We start from the raw sequence: 20,110 nt of genomic DNA, 5'->3' as shown, positions 1-20,110 counted from the left end.
TCTCTGATCCTCATCTGTAAGATGGGGGCAACAACACCTATCTCACAAGAGGGCTGTGGAGTAAATGGAAGTTAGCCTAGGTAGGGGCTGCCTAGTACTTAGTAGGAGCTGAATATGTGTTCCAGTCTTCATCTTCCCTTTTCTTTGGGTAGTTTCCAACAAAATTAATGGCCTCTGCTTTTTAGGATCTCTGCTAGCGGTCCTTTGCTCTCTTCCATCTATCACACCAAGACTTGGCACATGGAGAGACTGAGGCCGTTCTGGGAACTCAGCATCTCTTTGATCCCTGCTCCAAAGTGGCCAATTCCCGCTGTCTCTACCCCACCTCCCAGCTCCTGTTTGCTCCTAGCCTCGGCTTCCTCTTAACCCAGCCCCCCTTTGACCCTGTCCACCTGCACATTTCTCTCAGGATCCTTTCAGCTGTAGCTCCCACTGCTAACTGCCTCTCTTCGTGGAATTTTCAAGTTCCCAAGAAATCTGATTGCTCCCATGCAGTGGTGACCATCCGAACATTTTCTGGAGGAAGGAAGGGCAGATTGTGTACCTTCACTTGAGGACAGCTCTGAAGTTTCCCTTTCCCCCTTTGCTGGAAACGAAGCAAGATCGACACTGGATAGGAGCTATTTTTATCAAAGCATGCATCCCTGTGCTGTACAGATCTGGTTAGGATCAACCTTGGCCGGTATCCCTGAGCTCTGGCCAAGGAAAAGATAAACACATACATGTGTAAAGTCATTAATGCTGAATCACCTTTAAGTCGCTTTTAATGGAATAAGCATTTTTAGGAATTCCCTGTTAATTTCAAGATCAAACAGGAGAAAATAAAAGCTGGTTTCTTCATGCCTTAAAATTAGCATAGTCTTGTCTTTGAGCTGGACTTTAGTTCTACGGGCTACACTGTAACACCTAATTAATTCAGAAATCTTGTTTGAGATCCAAAGCAATTATGGGAAATTAAGAATGCATTTCAACATGGTTTCAAACTTCACGGTTTTGTACAGATCTGCAAACTGTGTGTATGTGAGAAGAGAGAGTGTGAGTTGCTGTGGGGTAAGTAATACCTCTCAAAGTCATATAAAGATGAAATAGGCTCACGTTACGTGGTTTATGTAAAGTGTCTCCTGATTCCCTGGTTTGATACAATTATAGAAACCCAAGTAAGGAACTAACATTTCCCAATCACCAGTTACGGTGCCGGGATGGTAGACAGTGACGTAAAAACACTTCCCAGAGGTCACCAACTGTGACTCATCACACACTCATCTTGGATTCACTCCAGTTGTCTTTTACTCATGAATCAACAAGGCTTCCCTTTGTGTTGCAGGAACACGATGAGCTAAAAAGCATGTGGGGGTGGCCTGGGAAAGCAAACAACCTTTTTAAGGTTCTCCCTACACAAAAATGTGAAATGGGTTGCAAAACAAATGACTTGCAACCATATTTTTTTTTTAACGCAAATTATTCACAAGTGAGGATCACCCAAAATTTAAATTCGGTTATCACCTCCTGGTTGATTTTGGCTCTCACAACTACGGGTGTTCTAGTTTGCTCTGCTGGAATGCGATCAACCAGAAACAGAACGGCTTTTAAAAGGGGGACTTTATTAAGTTGCTAGTGTACAGTTCTAAACTTGTGGAAATGTCCAAATTAAAGCAAGTCTATAGAAATGTCCAATGTAAGGCATCCAGGGAAAGATACCTTGGTTCAAGAAGGCTGATGAAGTTTAGGGTTTCTCTCTTAACTGGAAAAGCATGTGGCAAATAGGGCGACGTCTGCTAGCTTTCTTTCCAGGCTTCTTGTTTCATGAAGGCATTTTCCTTCATCTCCAAAGGTCACTGGCTGCATGGGTCCTCAGCCTCATGGCTCTGTTGCTCTCTCCAAAATGGTCCCTCTTTTAAAGGATTCCAGTAAACTAATCAAGACCACCTGGAACAGGTGGGGTCACATCTCCCTTTAATCAAAGGTTAATACCCACAATTAGGTATGTCACAGCTCTGTGGAGATGATCTAATCAAGTTTCCAACCTACAGTGCTGAATAGGGATTAAAAAGAAGGGCTGTCTCCTTAAGAATGAACAGGATTAAAGTATGGCTTTTCTAGAGTACATAAGCCTTTTGAACCAGCACAAGGGGAAAGGAGAAGGGTACTCCTGGCAGCTAGTGAGTAGAAGCTGGGGCTGCCGCTAAATACCCTACCAGCCCCCCATAGCAAATAATTATTCTGCTCAAAATATCATAGTGCTAAGGTTGAGAAACGTTGGCCAATACACACATTTAGGTATGGTTTTTTTTTTATTTGGATAATTTTTAAAATCTGATTTTTCATGTAATAAGATGTATATTATTTTTATATATCTAAAATCTTTGTTTATCTAAAAATGCCTGAGATTTCTGCATTAAAGTGTGCCTAACAGTCTATTGTCCATACCAGGGACACTTTTCATGAAATGCCATATTTTATTGAACCAACTTCCGTCACTGGACTTTTGTTTTCTCCTTGTTGTTGCTATGATAGACAATATTTTGGTGATTTAAAAAAAATGTAATAGACTTTATTTTTTTAGAGCAGTTTTAGGTTCACAGAAAAATTGTGCAGAAAGTGTAGAGTTATCATTTACTCCCTCTCCCCTATCTGGACCCTGCAAACAGTGTTTCTCTTATTTTCAGCGCCTTGCATTAGTGTGATACATTTATTACAATTGATGCACCAATATTGTTACATTATTGTGAACAAGGTTGTAGTTTACATTAGGCGTCCCTCTTTGTGTTATACAGTTCTAAGGATTTTGACAAATGCATAATGTCCTGCGTCCACCAATATAGTATCATACAGAGTAGTTTCACTGCCCGAAAAATGCCTTGGGCTCCACCTTGTTAACCCTACCCCTGGACCCCGCAGCCAATGGTCTATTAACTCTCTCTCTCCAGTTTTGCCTTTTCCAGAATGGCATATCTTTGGAATCATACAGTACGTAGCCTTTTCACACCAGCTTCTTGGATTCAGCAATATGCATTTAAGATTCCACTATGTTTTTTCCTAGCTTGATTACGTGCATCTTTTTGTCACCAAATAGTACTCCCTTGTATGGATGTACCACAGTGTGTTTCGCCATTCACCCATTGTTTTGGTTTGCCTCTGCGGCCAGAAATGCAGTATACCGCAGGTGCTGCTGAGCATCTCACCATGCACACAATGCACACGCCAGCCCCCCACAGCAAAATATTAGTCTGTTCAAAAGACCAATAGTGCTAAGGCCTTTGAAAAAGGAAGTTAGTAAGTTACAAGTTTACAGTTCTAAGGCCATAAAAATGTCCAAACTAGGGCATCCAGAGAAAGAGACCTTGACTCAAGAAAGACTCACATCTGTCACTTGAGAAGGCACGTGACTCGCGTCTGCTGGTCCTTGTTCCTGGTTCTGTTGCTTCCCGCTTCTGATGCCAGTGGTTTCCGCCCTAAGAAGGCGTCTGTGGGCCTTCCCTTAGCTCCTCTGGGACACAACTCTGGGTTCTGGCTTGCTTGGCATCTCAGAGGAAGGCACATGGTGACACCTGCTGGGCTCTGCAACTCCAAACGTCCATGTCTAGGCATCTGCTCTCTCTGCTGGCACTCCAAGCATCTCCAAAGGTCTGCATCTCTACAGGCTTTAAAGCAACTGTATTTACACCAAAATGTCTACCCTTTTAAAAGACTCCAGTAAACTCATCAAGATGCACCTTGAATGGGTGTATTCACACCTCCATCTAATCAAAAAGCCATACCAGCAATTGGGCTTGCCAAGCCGATCAAAGTTTCCACCCTAAACAATAGGTCTGCCCCCGCAAGACTGGATTAGAAAAGAAAACATGGCTTTTCTGGGTGCATGACAATTTCAAGCCAGCACACCCACTGAAGGACATCTTGACAGCTTCCAGTTTTTAGCCATTATGAATAAAGCTGCTATAAGCATTCCCATTCAGGTTTTTGCATGGATGTAAGTTTTCAACTCATTTGCATAAATACCTCAGCGTGTGACTGCTGAATCGTATGGCAAAGCTATATTTAACTTGGTAAGGAATAACCAGACTGTCTTCCAAAGTGCCTGTACCATTTTGCTTTCCCACCAGCAATTATGTGGGCAATTGCTGCACATTCTGAGGAATATTTTTGACCGATATCTTTGCACGCTCGTCCCACGGTTTTCTTAGAATGAATGCTGGGAACATGAAATTGCTTATTCGAAAGGAACAGGGAGCTGGAAGTGTTCTGTGGGTGGTCCTGCTGGGCTGGGTGGGGTGGAGGTCCCAACACCACCTCTGTTAGGGGCACTGGAGTCCGGGAAGGAGAACCCCACTCTCTCTGCTATGGCCAGAGGTTCTTATCCTCCTTGTTGACCGCAGGCTCAAGACGCATCAGCCAAGCTGCAGCCAAAGTCGACGTTGAATTTGATTATGACGGGCCCCTGATGAAGACAGAAGTCCCAGGGCCTAGATCTCAGGTGAGTTGTGCACACCTGAGTAGCATGTTCTGGAAAAGAGAGAAGGGACTTTGTGAAGCAAGAACCCAGCTAAGCGCAGGAACCTGCCGTTGGCTGCTTTCAGGGGCTTCCAGCTTGGGGTTTGGCACATTAAATAAGCCCAGAAACCACAGACCCCTGGAGCATGTCACTTCACCTCTCGGAGCCTCAGTTTCCTCATTGGCAAAATGGGTGCAGGATTGATGGAAGGCTAAAAAGTGAGCTGTGTATGGTGTCATGTCAGACCTCAAATTGGAATCCAAAACCAGGAAGTTTTCCTCCTGCTAATCTTAAGAAATCTTTTAGGGGGGCTCTGATTGCTCAGTTTCTCTCTCTCTTTCTCTCTCTTTTCTTTCTTTCTCTGTATCTCACTCTTTGTCTCTGTTGTGAGAATAGTCAGAGAGACCAAACACATTTTAACTACCATTTACCCCCACGCAACTCTAATTAATTGTGATGTCAAGAGCATAGTGTTGGGAAGGGTTCAGAGGTGCATCCAGGTTCGACAGAAAAGATCAGTGATCTTTTCCCACTGCCACCTGTGGATGCAGAAGGGAAGAGTGGCCCTATACGAGTTATATATTTGCTATCCCCAGATACCAAAGGAGTCAGGCTATTATTCAGGTTTCAATGCCTTTAAAGGATAATACAACCTTTTTCATCTCCTCTTAACCATGCCTCCTAACGTGGTCTCTTTTTCCCAGAACTGCTACTCCAATTTCCCTAAATATCTCCAATCTCACACCCAATCAGTCCTATTATGCAGATGATTAGGTGGAGAGGGGCAGGTAGCTCACAGTCTGAGGGATAAGAGAGCAACAGAAATATTTCCACGATATGAGCAGAGCTAGAATAGTCATTTGAACAGTGAGGTGCTGGTGCAGATATAAAACGCATGACTCACTCTACCATAATTAATCAAAGAAGGCTTCGCAAAGATGTATCAGTTACCTAATGCCTCAGTAATGCTGCATAACAACCACAAAACCTCAGTAGCCTACGGCACTGGTGTTTATTGCTTGTGTTTCTAGGGCTAGCTGGGGGTTGGGTAGGCAGCTCTGCTGAGCTCAGCTATGTTCCTGGCTGCGGGTTGTCTGGGGTGATTGGGGTGGCTTGGCTCTGCTTCGTGACTCTCATCCCCCAGCATGCTAGGCTGGGCTTGTTCTCATGGCAGTGGCCAAGGGGCAAAAAAATAAGAGGAAAGCCTGATCGGTCTCTGGAGGCCCAAGCTCCACACTGGCCCGTCATCATGTCCACTGCATTTTGTTGGCCAAGTAAGCCACGGGGCTGAGTCAGAGTCAAGTGGTGGGTAGAGCACGTCACTAGCAGTGGGAGAACACAGCAGTGGCACATGGCACAGGGCGCCAATCCAGGGTGGATGAAGAATTTGGGCCATTTCTGCAATTCACAGTGGGAGCCGACCCCCCAAAAAAGGAATTTTAAAACAATGCCGTCTACCATGGCATCAAAAAATGTCAAATGCCCTTGAGCTTACTCTTGAAGAGTAAAAAGATGAATTTGCCAAAGAAGCATATGCTCTTCTAGGCAAGGGGTTGTGGAGAGCACGCAAGGGTGACAATATGGCATCCCGCAGTAGATGTTTAGTGGGTGAGATGTAAAGACACTGGATGGAGCTGAGAAGGGAGGCTGGAACCAGTTCATAAACGGCCTTTTCACTGGGCTTGGAAAGACCTGAAAGAGCTGCTTTGGCAAGAGAGTATGTCCCACACTCTAAGTCTTCTGTTTTTCTCTCCTGCAGGAGTTAATGAAACAGCTGAATATAATCCAGGTAAGTGGACATCAGGAGGCATTCACTCCACCACGTCTGTATTACACTGTCGCTTAAACTGTGCTGCATCTTGTTAAAAGACTGTAGTTGGATTTTATTTTAAACCTGTTTTCCAATTTCCCTCCTGGCTTCTTCTTTGATCTACTGGTTATTTATGAGTATGTTGTTTAATGTCCACACACTTGTAAATTTCCCAGATTCCTTTCTGTTGTTGGTTTCTAACTTCAGTCCACTATGGTTGGAGAACACGCTTTGTATGAGTTCAGTCCTTTTAAATTTACTGAGACTTTTTTACGGCCTAGCATATGGTCTGTCCTGGAGAATGTCCCATGTGCATTTAAGAAGAATGTGTGTTTATTCTGATGGTGGAGAGTTCTGTCAATGTCTGTAGGTCTAGTTGGTTTCAGGTGTTGTCCAAGCCTTCTCGTTCCTTTTTGATCTTCTGTCTGGTTGGTCTATCCATTTTGGAAGCAGAATATTCATCTCCAACTGTTATTGTTGAATTGTCTGTTTTTCCCTTTAATTTTGTCAGTTTTTGCTTTGTGTATTTTGGAAGCTTGTTGTTAGGTTCGTATGTATTTACCATCGTCGTATCTTCTTGGTGGATTGACCCTGTTAGCATAAAATGTCTCTCTTTATCCCTAGTAATATTTTTTTATTATTTGCATGATAAATCTTTCTCCTTTATTTTGCTTTCAACCTATTTGTCTCTTTGAATCTAAAACGTTTCTCTTATAGACAGCATATCATTGAATGTTGTTTTTTTATCCAGCGTGACAATCTCTGCCTTCTGATAGGATCATTCAAACCATTTCACATTTAATTGTTATTTATTTGATTGTGCTTAAGTCTGTCATTTTATTTTTTGTTATCTCTGCCTCATGTCTTTTTTGTTCCTCCATTCCTCCTTTTCTGCTTTCTTTTGCATTAAGTGAACATTTTCTAGTGTAACATTTTAATTCATGTAATGAGTTGCTTTATTTTTTTTTTCTTTAGTTATTTTCTTCGTGCTTGCTCCAGGGCTTATAACATAACCTTAATTTAGAATCTTGAGATTTATATCTAAACCTTCTTTTATTGTCATATATAATACACACAGAGGGAAAAAAAAATCACAAGATACCAGTTCACAGTTTAATGAAGCTTATAAGGCAAACCACCCTTGCAGTTGGGCTGTACGTCTAGCATTGCCAGCACCCCAGTACCCTCCGCATGTCCTCGGGGCGGGCGGGACATGGTTTACTTCACTCATCCTGGAACACTGAGAAGCTAGGAAATGGCAGCGCGCCTGAGTCGATCTCTTATTTCCCCAAAGAATGCCGAGGCGGTGCATTTTTTCTGCAATTACGAGGAGAGCAGAGGCAACTACCTGGTCGACGTGGATGGCAACCGGATGTTGGATCTTTATTCCCAGATCTCCTCTGTCCCCATAGGTAAGAACTGCCAAGGTCCGTCCTTGAGTGCGGCCTCTCTCTGCCTGTTGGCCGTGGCCGTCCAGGCTTTAAATGGCCCTCCTGGAGGGGGGAGGGGCGCTACTTGTCAGATCCTCCAGGGCAGGGAAAAGGAACAGGAACCCGTGTGGACGATGTGCCACGCCTCATCTCCTCCATGCCTCCCGAAACCCTACAAGGCAATGAGTGTGCATTAATATCCCCGTTTTGCAGCTAGCTAAGCAGAGCTGGGAGAGGCCAGGTGGCTTGCAGGGGAGACAGCAAAGCTATGGTTCCCTCGAAGCAGAGCCCGAGGCAGGGATTCTCGTGCAAGTGGTTTACTGAAGGAGGGCTCTCGAGAAGAGGGACCAGAGACCAGCCCCAGCTTGACCCCATGGGGGGCTGTGGAGCATGGGCTGCAGATTGAGGCCAAGGGGCTGGCCTTTTGTACCCATGAGCCAAGTGGTCATTGCCTTTCGCTGCCAGAGGGGATACGTGTGTGTTCTCCTGGGCAAAGCAGCTCCCATTAACCAGAGAAGGAAGCAGCAGGAGGCACTGTCAACCACCGGGCACGGGAGCTGGGAGCTGGGGGCCAGTCAGGGAGGTCTGGGTGGGCATCCTCAGCGGCAGCCTCACCAGGCTCCCCTCCCGGAGCTGCAGAGGGGGTACCACAGACTCCGGGAGGGCCAGGGCTCAGCAGGCAATGCAGGAGCTGCAGTCTGCTTGGCTTGATGGACCCCCCTGCATTCAGCGGTCTGTTGGCTGAGGCTCTGATGACAGCGACCCCTTCGCCGCCAGTGCAGGTTTGTCTTCTGCGGAGGCCACTGGGGTCCTCCTCCTGCTCCCCGTCAGCGGCTCCCCTCCTGCCCTCTCAGCAGCCGGGGGCCTTTCTCCTGAGACCCCAGCCTTTCCCCTCCTCTCCTCCTCTGCTCCCCCAGCCCGTTTCCTCCAGCCTGCTTATTTCCCAGTAAGACATCAAGAGACAGTAAGCGGATGACTTGTTCTTTTGTTGGTGGGGGGGGGGGTTCCATCATTTGGGGATGTCTTGGCCTTTGAAGGCATTTTAGATTCAAAGATTTGCAAAATCCTGTCTCACTTCTGTGTTGGAGTGGAAGGAACGGGTTCTCAAGTTAGGCCTGGGTTCAAACCCCGGGTCCGCCATGGATTGGCAGTGGGACTGGGGGCCAATCCCTTTCCAGCTGCTCTTACCCTCCCCCCACCCCACCCCCAGCTGCCCCAGGGCTCCGTCCCTGTGAACCCAGGGTGGGTCTGTGAGTGGGGGGACCACACAGGCAGCAGTTGTTGCAAGAAGGTCTAAAAGCTCTCCCACCAGCCATTCCTTTCTTCCCCATCTGTAGTCTTCAAGATTGTTTTTTTTTAAGTAAATAATTATTGTGAATTTGCTACATGCCTGGCATATGAGATGCGTTATATTGTTAAGTCCCTCTAACAGCCCTTTAACATAGGGTCTTCTCACATCGCCTCTGGTTTACCAAAGATGAGCCGGCTGGCTGCAGGGTCTACCCAGCGTAAACAGAGTCCACAAGGGTAAGCCAGGATTTGAACCCATGGCTCTGTCTCCTAAACTTATCTCCATGGTCCCAGACTTCCGTCCAGATGGCGGCCCCTGCCCTGCCCTGCAGTGAGGGGTCCAACGTCGCTGGAGCCCAGGTGTGGGGCTTCCCTGATCAGAGGGGCCGGCGTGGCTTTTCTCTCTCCTTCGGGAGCCAGGGAGACAAACTGCCTGAGGCTTAATGAGATTTCCCTGGAACAGGCTTATCTGCTGGAGCAGAAAAGTCGTAAGCACCAGGCAGCTTGATAAGGAGCCAGAGCTGAGAGACCTTTGTCCAAAAAGCAGTTGGTTGGGCCCTTGGAAAGATCCAGAGAGTCTTCCTTAAGGAATAAGCATATCCTGACCTTGGGCCTGGCATCCCATGGAGTTGGCGGGGAGGAGGGCATGTCCACAACCTTCCCTCAAGGCACCTTGGTGTCTCTGCAGCACAAGTGAAACCGCAAGGATTTTCAAGTTTCTCTCGATCTCTTTTTTTTTTGTAGGGTTTTTTTTTAATTTTGAAGTAATTTGGAACTTACTAGACATTTACAAAAATAATACAAACCCCGTGCAAAGAACTCCAGCATAGCCCAAGGTCCCAGATACACAGTGAACCAATTTGAACATTTCGCCCCCTTTGCCTTATCCCATTTATCTTTCTATATCCATCTATTTTCTGAACATTTAAAAACAATTTGCGCACATCATGCTCCTTGAACATGTAGTTCTTCCATGTGCATTTCCTACAACCAAGGAGATTCACTTATGTAATCACCTTAAGTATAATTATCAAGTTCAAGCGATTTCACATTAATTTAAAGCTCACACTCTGTATTCCAGTTTTTTCTTATATCCCCATAATCCTTTTGAATCTTTTTCTCCTCCATTCTTAAAATCCCATCCAGGATCATTTGTTGCATTTAATTGTCATTATCTCGTCCCAGGCCACCACTTCTCAAGCCTATCACCCACTGGGGTTAATTGCATTTGCAATGTCGCAGTACCCTCACCACCATCCTTTACTAGAATTTTCCTTCATTCCAAACAAAAACCTAGTATTCATTTTGCAATAACTTCCCATCATCCCTACACCCCACCCCCAACCCTGGTACCTGTGCTCTACTTTCTGTCTCTGTAAGTTTGCACATTCTCTGACCTTCTCCCTTTATCTTTGGCATTTAACAGTATGATTATAACATGGAATGGCATGGGCCTGTTTCGGTTTATCCTGTTTGAAGTTCCCTGGGCATCTTAGAAGTGTATATTCCTATCTTTCATTAAACTGGGGGAAGTTTTCAGCTTGATATTTCTGAATATTCTCTCTGCCCCTTTCTCTCTTCTCCTTCTGGGACTCCCACACTCATCTGCCTGATGCTATCTCACAGGGCCCTCAGGCTCTGTTCACTTTTCTTCATTCTTTCTTCTTTCTGCTTCTCAGACTCAGTGATAATGATGATCTCATCCTGAAGTTCACTGAGTCTTCTGCCAGTTCCAGTCTGCTGTTGAGCCCCTCCGGGGAAGTTTTCATTCCCGTTACTATGGCCTTCTGCTCTGTTTGGCTCCTTTTAGTCACTTAAAGTAATAAAAAGATCGTATCAAGTAATATTTTCACTGATATTCTTTTTGTGTTTATCTATCATTTTCCTAATTTCCTTTAGTTGCTTGTCCATGTTTTATTTGAGCTTACCTAGGACCCTTCTTTTTAAAGTCTTTGGAATGTCCAGGTATGTGCCTCGTCACTGATGCTTTCTCGTGCTTTCATCTTCTCCTTTGCCTGGGCCATTGCTTCTGGTTTCTTTGTATGTCTTGTAATCTTTTGTTGAAATCTGGACATTTTAATACTTTGGTGTGTTATGACTGGAATTTAGACTCTGAGGCGTCTGTTCCTTAAGCTTCTATCCAGTTAGTGTTATGACAGAGCTCTCCTTTTATGATAGGAGTTAACAAAAAAGAGAGGAAAGAAAGAAAGAAAGAAAACCTTTCCTAGTTTTTTCAGATTGACCTGTGAAATGCTCTCCTTTAGGGCTTATCCATATAATGAGTTTAGAGAATAGCTCCAGGCCAAAGCATAGGGGCCTCACTATGCCTCTCATCCCAGATTTGTGCCTGGGAATTCCCCCATTACATGGGTCCAAATGTCCCCTCTTCCTGAGGAAACAGTTTCCTCAGGTCCTGGGTCCTGCACTGTAAGTCCTACAGCCAGCAACCCCTTGTCCCAAGCAGCACAATTTGACTGCCCTCCCCCAGTGTCCTGTAGGAGAGCTGGGAGATCCACCTTCTACACCCCTCAGGCCACCACCAGAGGGGGCTGGCCGGACACACATGCTCCAGCTCGCACACGAGGATTCCTCTGCTCCCTCCAGAACCAGAACCAAAGATGCAAACTGAGAGCTGGGTCAGCTCTGCGCCAAGCCGTGATGTCATGGAGAAAGGGGCAGCTGGGAGGCCAGGCCGTGATGTCATGGAGAAGGGGCAGCCAGGGGGCCAAGCCGTGATGGCATGGAGAAGGGGGCAGCCGGGGGATCCTTCCACTGTGAAGTAGCCTTTTTCTTGCTTCATTGCTTGCCCTTGTTACTGCCATCCTTTAACTGTTTTCTGGAGCTTTGAGAAAGTTAGGTTTTCGCCAGTTCTTCCTGGCTATTCAAAGCATCATTTGCAGGGGGACGGAGCCCTGATGGTCTCACTCTACGGTCTTCATTAGGCTGAGGCCGTTTCTCAGTCTTTATTTATTCTGTCCAGGACAAAGTCTCTCCTGGGTGTTGCCGTAAAAAGTCTCTCCTGGGTGTTGCCGTATCTTTCATACCTGTCAGCATTTGCTAATCTCTTGTTATGGGGAAGACAGTCCCTAGGCTCAGAGCCTCAGGCAGGTGACAAAGATTGTTCCCACTGCATTCACCTTCTCCCCACCTAAAGACATCTATTTAAATTAAAAAGTGACTTGGTTTAAAGAAAGTAGGTAGAAGGTAGAGTATGATACCTACTTGGAGTTTTTCTCCAAAATCTACTGGTTGCACCAAGATGCATTGATTAATCTCTTCTCCTATACAACAGTTTTGAGTTCTTGCCCATGTCTCTGACTCTCCACCTTATTCATTCTTCAGTGTAGTATCTACTGAGCTGAACATGTGGCTCTTGCCTCTGAAGCTCTGACGTTCTGGTCTCCTGCCCGCAGTGCCTTCCTCTATCCTGGAAACTTTGGGCTTCCTTCAGGATTGTTGCCAGGATTAGCAATTAGTACAGAAAGCCCCCTGCTCATAGTAGATGCTCAGTAAATGAAAGTTATTTTAAAGAAGGAGGAGAAAGGCTGTACTGCCCAGCACTGGTGCAGGAATGTCAAGGGTTCCAATCCTGCCTCGGTGATAAACAAGCCCACATGATCTTTACTCTCTTTGCACCTTTTCTTCTCATCTGCATCACTGAGCTGGAGTAGATGAGGTGATTCACATTTAAATGAAAAACATTTAGCATGGAGCCAGGCACATAGTAAGCGCTCAAGGCATGGAGATTATAGTCCTCATTAGTTGTATTTTTTGCATTCACTCAACAAACATTGAGCACAGAGCATTCAACAAACTTCAGTCCAGTTGGGGAGTTAAATGGCAGTGCTGGGCAGTATATATTAAATACTGAAGGGTGGAAGGAACAGAAACTCTTGGAAGGGGCAGTGGGAGGGAGAGAGTGATGTGGATGGCCTTCCTGGAGGTGGAAGGACCTAAGCTGGGCTTGAGGCAGGAGAAGAATTTGGACATACAGAGAGATAAAGACTGGGTGTTCGAGTCAAGTGGTAGAATACAAGCAAAGGGGGTGATAGGCCTCTAGAGGGTTCAAACTAGGAACCAGGGGTTGCCCTTCTCTGGTCCCCTATGGCCAACCCAGTGTCCAAGGCAGGCCCTAAAGTCCGCAGGAGAGCCGGACTTTGTCCGAGCACCTTGAGAGGAACCTTCCCTTCCACTCCCATCCAGCTCTGGGGGAAGGTCCCATCGAGACCTGGTCGGCCCCAAATGCAGCCCCTGAGGGCCTCCCCTCTGCCCTGTCCCCCCAGAACTCAGTTTGAGGCAGGTGCCATCCAATGGGTGCCATCTCCCAGTTTCTCTTAGTGCCCAAAGGCTGCCACAGCGAAGGGCCACCTGGGGGCCTGGAGTCAACAGAAATGTGTCGTGACTCACGGTGCTGGAGGCCAGAGGTCCAAAATCTGTAGGGAGAATCGTTCTTGGCCTCTTCCCGGCCCCTGGTGGGTTGTCATCTGTCCTTGGTTTCAGTCGTCACTGGGCGTTCTCCTCGGGGTCTGTCTGTCTGTACCCAGGTCCCCCAGTCATGTTGGATCGAGGCCCATCCAACTTCAGGTTGGCCTCGTCGTAACCAATCACACCGTTAATGACCCTATTTCCCAATAGGGTCACGTCCACAGAGCCGCAAGTTGGGACTTGAAGGTGTCTTTTGGGGACACGAGTCAGCTCATAACATACCCCATGGGGATCTTGGAAATTGACAGTGCTTTCCTTTCCCATGGCCTCAGCGTCCATGAAAGTGAAGATAAACTCATCAGGAGTGACAGATGTGCTTACTTTTTTAACTTAAATTAAAAAAAAAAAATTGAGGCCAACTGTTGAATTCTTTGTTCAGAGAGAACCGGCAAGACCTTCCCGCGGCTGTTTTCTGCTCGACAGTGAGACACCCTGCAGGGCAGGGGCCGCAGGAGAGCACAGCCTCGCTTCTTCAGGAAGGCCAGAGGGCTGTCACATCACAGAGAACGTCTTCCCAAAAGCCCTGAAAGATTAAGACAAACTTGCTTGAATCTAACGTGACTACAACTCGTCCACCTTAGCTCTTTAAAAAAAAAAAAAAGATTATTTTCGTGTGTTTGGGAAAACTGATCTCTTTTCCCAGCCTGACTTCCATTCCCAAGTCTCCTCTCAGAGGCACCCCTTCACTGGTCTCTTCAGGAGAGATATTCCAGGCCCCATAAGCGTGTCTTTATCCTCTGCCTTGCCTTTTTCACTTGGTAGATTTCAGCGATTTTCCTAAATCCACACGGACACCTCTCTCCCATCCTTCTGTGCAGCTGCACGGATACACAGCAGCGCTCTCACTGTTTGGGGGGGCCATCCTTTACTTCCCTGACCCGCTGTGGGTGGACGTCAGGTCGTTTTCAAATCTCGAGCTGTTACAGACCCGTGTCTCATTTCGGGCATCTGCACATAGATGCCTGTCCGCATCCATCGGGGAAATCCCGGCACGAGTAGTCTGCTGGACCAGAGGGTACCTTAGGCCTTTTAAGCAGGACCCTGGGAGCAAGCCGCTAAGCATAGGCAGGCCTGGGCATGCCGAGCACTGCTGGCCTCGCCCTCGGCCCCTGAGCTGAGGTGATTAGCAAGGACCCCCGCAGCCCACCACGCCAGCCGCCCGCCCTCCCCGGCCCTGGTCTGGAAGTTCCCCTGAGATCTTGCATTCGCCTCCTCTTACATTGTCTCATCCTGCAGTTCTCCAAGCATCCGGGTCACCACTGGTCCAAGATCTCGGAGGTCCCCCACGCTGAGAGGTCCTGAGGCAGGGGGCTGCGGTGCATCCAGGAATCAGTCTTTTTGTCTGCAAGGAATGCAGGACCCCTTGGCAGACGGGGAGGGTCATGCGGCTGGAAAGGAAGGGAGTGGGCAGGGATGGGGTAGGGCACAGGGGGCCTCAGCTGGGATGCTGGGCTCTAACGCTCCCCTCCTCCCACCCAGGTTACAACCATCCTGCCCTCATGAAGCTCGTCCAGCAGCCTCAAAACATGGTGAGTCCCCGACCTTCGCAGAATAAACAGCAAACGTGCCCGTGGGGAATCAGGGTGCCACTGGGGTGGCTGTTGGAAAGAGTGTCTTCCCTCCCTCCTTCCTTCTTTCCTTCCTTTCATCCTTCCCCTCCTTCCCCCTCCCTCTCCTCCCTCCCTCCCTTCCTTTCTTAAATATTTATTGAGTGCATTACTGTGTGCTGGGCACTTGGGATGTCCCCATGGAGAGACAGTCAATTAACCGCACTCATGCACAGAAACGTGCCACCAGACAGCGCTTCAGAGAGAGGTGGGCGTGGCCTTGTGAGCATAAGATGATGATGATGATGATGATGATGATGGTGGTGACCGTATGTGAAGTGCAGTGTACACGCCAAACTGCGTTCGGCGCTTTGCACCTCTAACATTGATGAGCCTGTGAGGAAGGCAAAGGCACCCTTGTTACCGTGTTTTACGGAAAAGGAAACTGAGGCACAAAGAGGTTAAGTGTTTGCCCCAGCCCACACGGCCAGTGGGGGAGCTGGGAATCCCAGGAGCCGGGCCCAGGGCCCCTGGTGGAGCAGGGGGTGGGGGGTTGTGTGACCTATTGGGGGATGGGAGGGCCGGGTCAGGGCAAACGCTCTGAGAGTGACCCCGGGAAGGTGCTGGCAGCTGAGGGCGAATCCGGGAAGAGGGGTCCAGGCAGGGAGAGGAGAGCCGGCAGGCGAGCGGAAGGGGCCAGGGGTGGCTGGAGGGGGGCAGGGATCTCACCCAGACTGGGGGTGCCGGCAGGGGCCAGACAGCGTGCGCTTTTCATAGGCCACCCAGAACGGGCCCTTTCCGCCTGGGCACCGCGGCACGGGGGCTTGCGTCCTGTGTAGGGGCCTCCCCGGGCACGCCGGGTGTTCAGCAGCACCCCTGCCTCCTCCTACCAGAAGCCAGGAGCACCCACCCCCAGCTGCGGCCACCAGAAATGTCTCCAGATGTGGCCAGATGCCCCTAAAGATTAACGCTCACACAGAAAGGTGCATAAATCCTGAGGTGCAGTTTCCCATCCAACTCAGCTGTTTCTCAGCCTATTTTTTCACTATCACCCCCTTAAGAAGCCTTTTCGGGCATTATTTTCCTAATTCCTCCCCTCTCCGCGAATCCTTGATCCTACTGGGTTTGTTTTCTGTTGCTGTCATAACAAATCACCCCAGATATAGGGTTTGAAGCAACACCCATCTGTAATCTCGCAGCTTGGGGGGTCAGGAGCCCTCTTCCCGGCTTATAAATTGTTGGCAGAGTCCGTTTCCTTCTCGCGGTTTCCGTGCGGCCGGTCCTGCAAACCAGCCACCGCAGGTCACTTCCCCTCTCGCTTTGACCCTCTCTGACTTCCCCTTCGGCCTCTGCTGTTAAGGCCACGGGCAGTTACAGGGGCCCCCGGAAAAGCCAGAATAATCGCCAGGTCTCACCTGGTTTAGGGACCGCAATACTTCACACGGCCCTTCTGCCATGCCACAGAGACACGGTCCCAAGGATGGGATGGGGGTACAGCATCCTCCTGGGGAACAGAATTCCGTGGAACACAGACTGTGAATGGACTGCATATATATCTGTGCTTTATACATAAAAAAGGGGTTCAGTTTTCACACACACACACTCACACACACACACACACACACACACACACACAGGTTGAGAGCTGCAGTTGAAAATGCATGACATTGTGACTGGTACTCAGATCCAAAAACAAAAAGTCCCTTTTGGTACCCCACCCCCACCCTTTTCTTTTCTCCCCGCCCAGGGTAACCACGCCCCTCGCTTCTGGCAGCCAAGATGAGCATTTGCTCTTGGTCGTCACTGGACTGAATCGTGCAGGGTGTGCGTTTTATCCGCCCTGGTCCATTCAGCTCCCAAAACCCATGTCTGTGATGGGTCCACGCGCCGTGCGCAGCCAACGCCCCCTGTTCGCGCTGTTGGCGCTGCCCGCAAGCTTGCGGTGGTGCGGATAATCCGCAGCTTACGTCTGCGTCCCCTGTGGGTGGGTGCGCGCGGTTTCCAGGGTTTGGCTCCCACGAAGGGGGGCTGCGGACGTTCCAGAAGGTGCCTTAGGGTGAGCGTGTGCACGGGTTTCTGTTGGATGCAGAACTGGGAATGGAGTCGCTGGTCATGGCTGCAGTAGATGCCCCCTGGCAGGTCGGACCAGTCTGCCCTCCCACAGCGGGGCAGGAGGTTCCCGGTGCCCCATGGAGGCGAGGGGGAACCTGGCCCTTTCCTTGCTTTTAACTGACAGAGCTGAAAGCATGAGGGGACCACTTCTCACTCTTTATAAGTGGGGGTGCCCCACCTCGCAGGACTTAGGGGACGTTTTCGCCCCTGATTAGCGGCGTCCCCCCGAAGGTGTCTCCTGAGGCCTGTGTGCGGCCGGAGCCTCTGCGAGTTTGTTTGCTTTCAAAGCACGCCTTGTTTCTAAACGTTGTGCGGAGCCCAGATGCCTCGGCAGTTGGTGCTGGAAAAAACTGTGTCAACAAACATGTCACACACATTTGCAGTGTCAGCTGCCTCCGGAGGCGGCATCGGTGGGATCGGCGTGGGGCGGGGCTGCCAGGCCCGGGGACAGGGATTCCTGGGGGGTGGGGGCAGCAGCACCCCATCCCCACTGGCCCGGAACCCTGCTTCGTCCTCCCCAGCCCTCTCAGCTCTTACCCAGTCCGGGACCAGTCCTAACCCTCACATCTCCCGCTTGGATTTTTCCATCAGTCTCCTGCCTCCGTTCTCACCTCCTCCAAACCATCCTCCAGGCTGCGGACCTGGAGCAGGCGTGCCGTGCCTGGGACCCTTCCCTGAGCCCCCTCTACCTTCAGGATGCACCCCAGACTCCTCCCTTCTAATGCAAAGCCCTCGGCTATCTGACGCCTGCTTTCTTCTTCAGCCTTATTCCTTGACATTCGTTCCTTCTGTTAGTGGATGAAGACCTACTATGTGCCAGGCACTTTCTCGGGGCTGGGATCTGATGGTGAGCAGAACACAAGCTGCTGGCCTCGTGGAGGCTCCGGGCAGGGCTCCCGCCATGCTGACCTTCTTGCGGCAGTTTCAAGGGGCTGCTGCCAATTGTCCTGCAGAGAATGGGGGGCGGGGGTGTTGGGGAAAAGGAGCACCAAGGGTCATCAAAGAGGCAGCTGATTGTCATAAGCTCAAGTCCATTTCCAGTCGGGCACACATGGAGCCTCAGCTGGGGGCACTGGCTGACTGCTTGGGTCTTCCAAACGCTGGACAGGAAGTGCACTCAGGCGGTGGGGATGGTATTTTATCAACAGTTTGGCACACAAATCACGTCACCCTGTAATTCCAACAGACTTGCTCTAGGTGATTGCAAAAAATGAAGCCACGCCCCCTGCATCTAATATCTGGGTTCCAGTTCCAGTTTCTTAATATGTCACCAGGGTCTTCTCCACATTGCCCATAAGTTATATAATGATTATTGGGCATTGATCATGCACAGTCACAGGGCAGTGGATAAAGAGGGCAGTCTGAAGTCCCCAGCACCCAGGGTGGATGTAGCATAGGAGGCTTGGCCAAGCTAAACCACGAGCCAGCCCTGGGACCACCAGGCCTTCCCACCTGCATAATCTTATCTGTCCTTTAAGACTCAGCTCTTGCTTTTTCTGCATACTGTGTCATCTCACTAACTCCGTACAAGTCCCTGGTGACAAAGTCCCATTTTGCAGATGAGGACACTGAAGCTCGGAGAGGTTAAGTGACTTGCCCAAGACTGCACAGCCACTACAATCAAAGCCCACTCTTTTCAGGCTGCATTTTAAAGCTACTGGGTCTGACAGCAGGGATTCTAGACAGCTGCCCTCATTTGATTCTGCCACCCGATGTCCCAGATATCTTCTGTGCTTACTGTCACACTTTGTCAAGCAAGAAAACTACCCCCACGTTTCCTGGACCTAGATACGCAGTCAGGCTGCCAGCCAGCCAGCCATCTCCTCTGTCAGCCTAATTCCCTGCTACTCGTGCTGGCCTCCCTCTTGGGGTCCCAGGAGTAACGCTGTGCAGCCTCTGCCTCCCCCATTTCTCCCAGAGCTGAACCGTTTGGAGCTCCTAGACCTAATACTCTGTGTTACTAAATCGATGCATTTCTCTCCCTCACTACATTATAATGAGGATATGTAATGTGCCCGCTGCATGTTAGGTGCTTTCCTCCCTGTGCCATCCCTGGACTCGCTGCCCGGCTCTCGGGGCCCACGCACTGCCCATGGGGAAAAGAGGGCGCCCCAGGACCATTCCAGTGGGAAGTCGCTACCTCCTGGGGACTTGCTGCACCTGCCTGGAGGTGGCCGGGGTGTGGGGTGGGGATGCTGTACCCTTCTTTCTTTAGAAGGAGTTCTAAAACTGCGAAGGCGGAATCCAAACGCAAATTTACAACTGACTCGGGTCGAGCCAGTCTTTTTTCCTTCACATTAAGGAAAGCGTCTGGAGCTTGGCAGCAAGCCCAGGGGAGTTCGCCCCTGCGTCTGTCTCCAGCCCCGCCCTGTGGGCAGCTCGCAGCGACCTCCCTGAATTTGATGCCCACCTGGACGGGGCTGGTTTTCAGCACGAATGTGGCTCCATGCGTGTGGGCTGACCCTTGGCCAGAGGTCGTCTTCGAGTCTTTTGAGCCTGCATTTAAAGTGGGGTAATTTCCTATGACAATCTGGGTTTCCCTTTTCTTTCGGAAGCTGGAGGACCTGGGCAGAGCTGACCGGCGCTGGGGAAGGTGTCCCCCGGCCACCACCACCTCCCGCCGTGCCCTGGCCTCCCTGCGATCAGAAGCCGAGTGTCCATTGACCACCCAGGCTATACTCTAGATTCCCTCACCAAGAGGACGCTTTCTCTGGACCCAAGTCTCTATCAAAATTAGGAAGAAAAAATGATTAAAGAGCTAAGCAGTTTTTCAAGTGTTTTGCTTTGCTTACCCTGTTCCGGTGGTTTCACCAGCCCCCCAATTAGATTGCTGTCCTTAGCCCCATTGTGTTTGAAATTCCAGAGCCACAGTTGATTCTTCTTTTTTTTTTTTAACTTTTTTTATTGTATAGTATAACATATATACAAAGCAAAGAAATAAAAA

General features: G+C 49.2%; 1 protein-coding gene across 3 annotated transcripts in view; it reads left to right on the top strand.

The window, feature by feature from the left end:
- Window positions 1–20,110, top strand: part of ABAT (4-aminobutyrate aminotransferase) — an 86,910-nt gene that overhangs the window by 49,790 nt on the left and 17,010 nt on the right. For all 3 annotated transcript variants that reach the window (XM_077141869.1, XM_077141867.1, XM_077141866.1), the window contains 4 exons: window positions 4,377–4,474; window positions 6,252–6,281; window positions 7,597–7,714; window positions 14,987–15,036. In XM_077141869.1, the coding sequence (XP_076997984.1) occupies window positions 4,442–4,474; window positions 6,252–6,281; window positions 7,597–7,714; window positions 14,987–15,036 (231 nt within the window). In that variant the 5' untranslated portion in view covers window positions 4,377–4,441. The remainder of the gene's footprint in view (window positions 1–4,376; window positions 4,475–6,251; window positions 6,282–7,596; window positions 7,715–14,986; window positions 15,037–20,110) is intronic.

The sequence above is a fragment of the Tamandua tetradactyla genome, chromosome 23 (assembly GCF_023851605.1).
Source record: "Tamandua tetradactyla isolate mTamTet1 chromosome 23, mTamTet1.pri, whole genome shotgun sequence".
NCBI classification, from domain to species: Eukaryota; Metazoa; Chordata; class Mammalia; order Pilosa; family Myrmecophagidae; genus Tamandua; species Tamandua tetradactyla.
The sequence above is the reverse complement of the archived record's forward strand: the minus strand, read 5'-3'. Positions and strand labels throughout refer to the sequence as shown.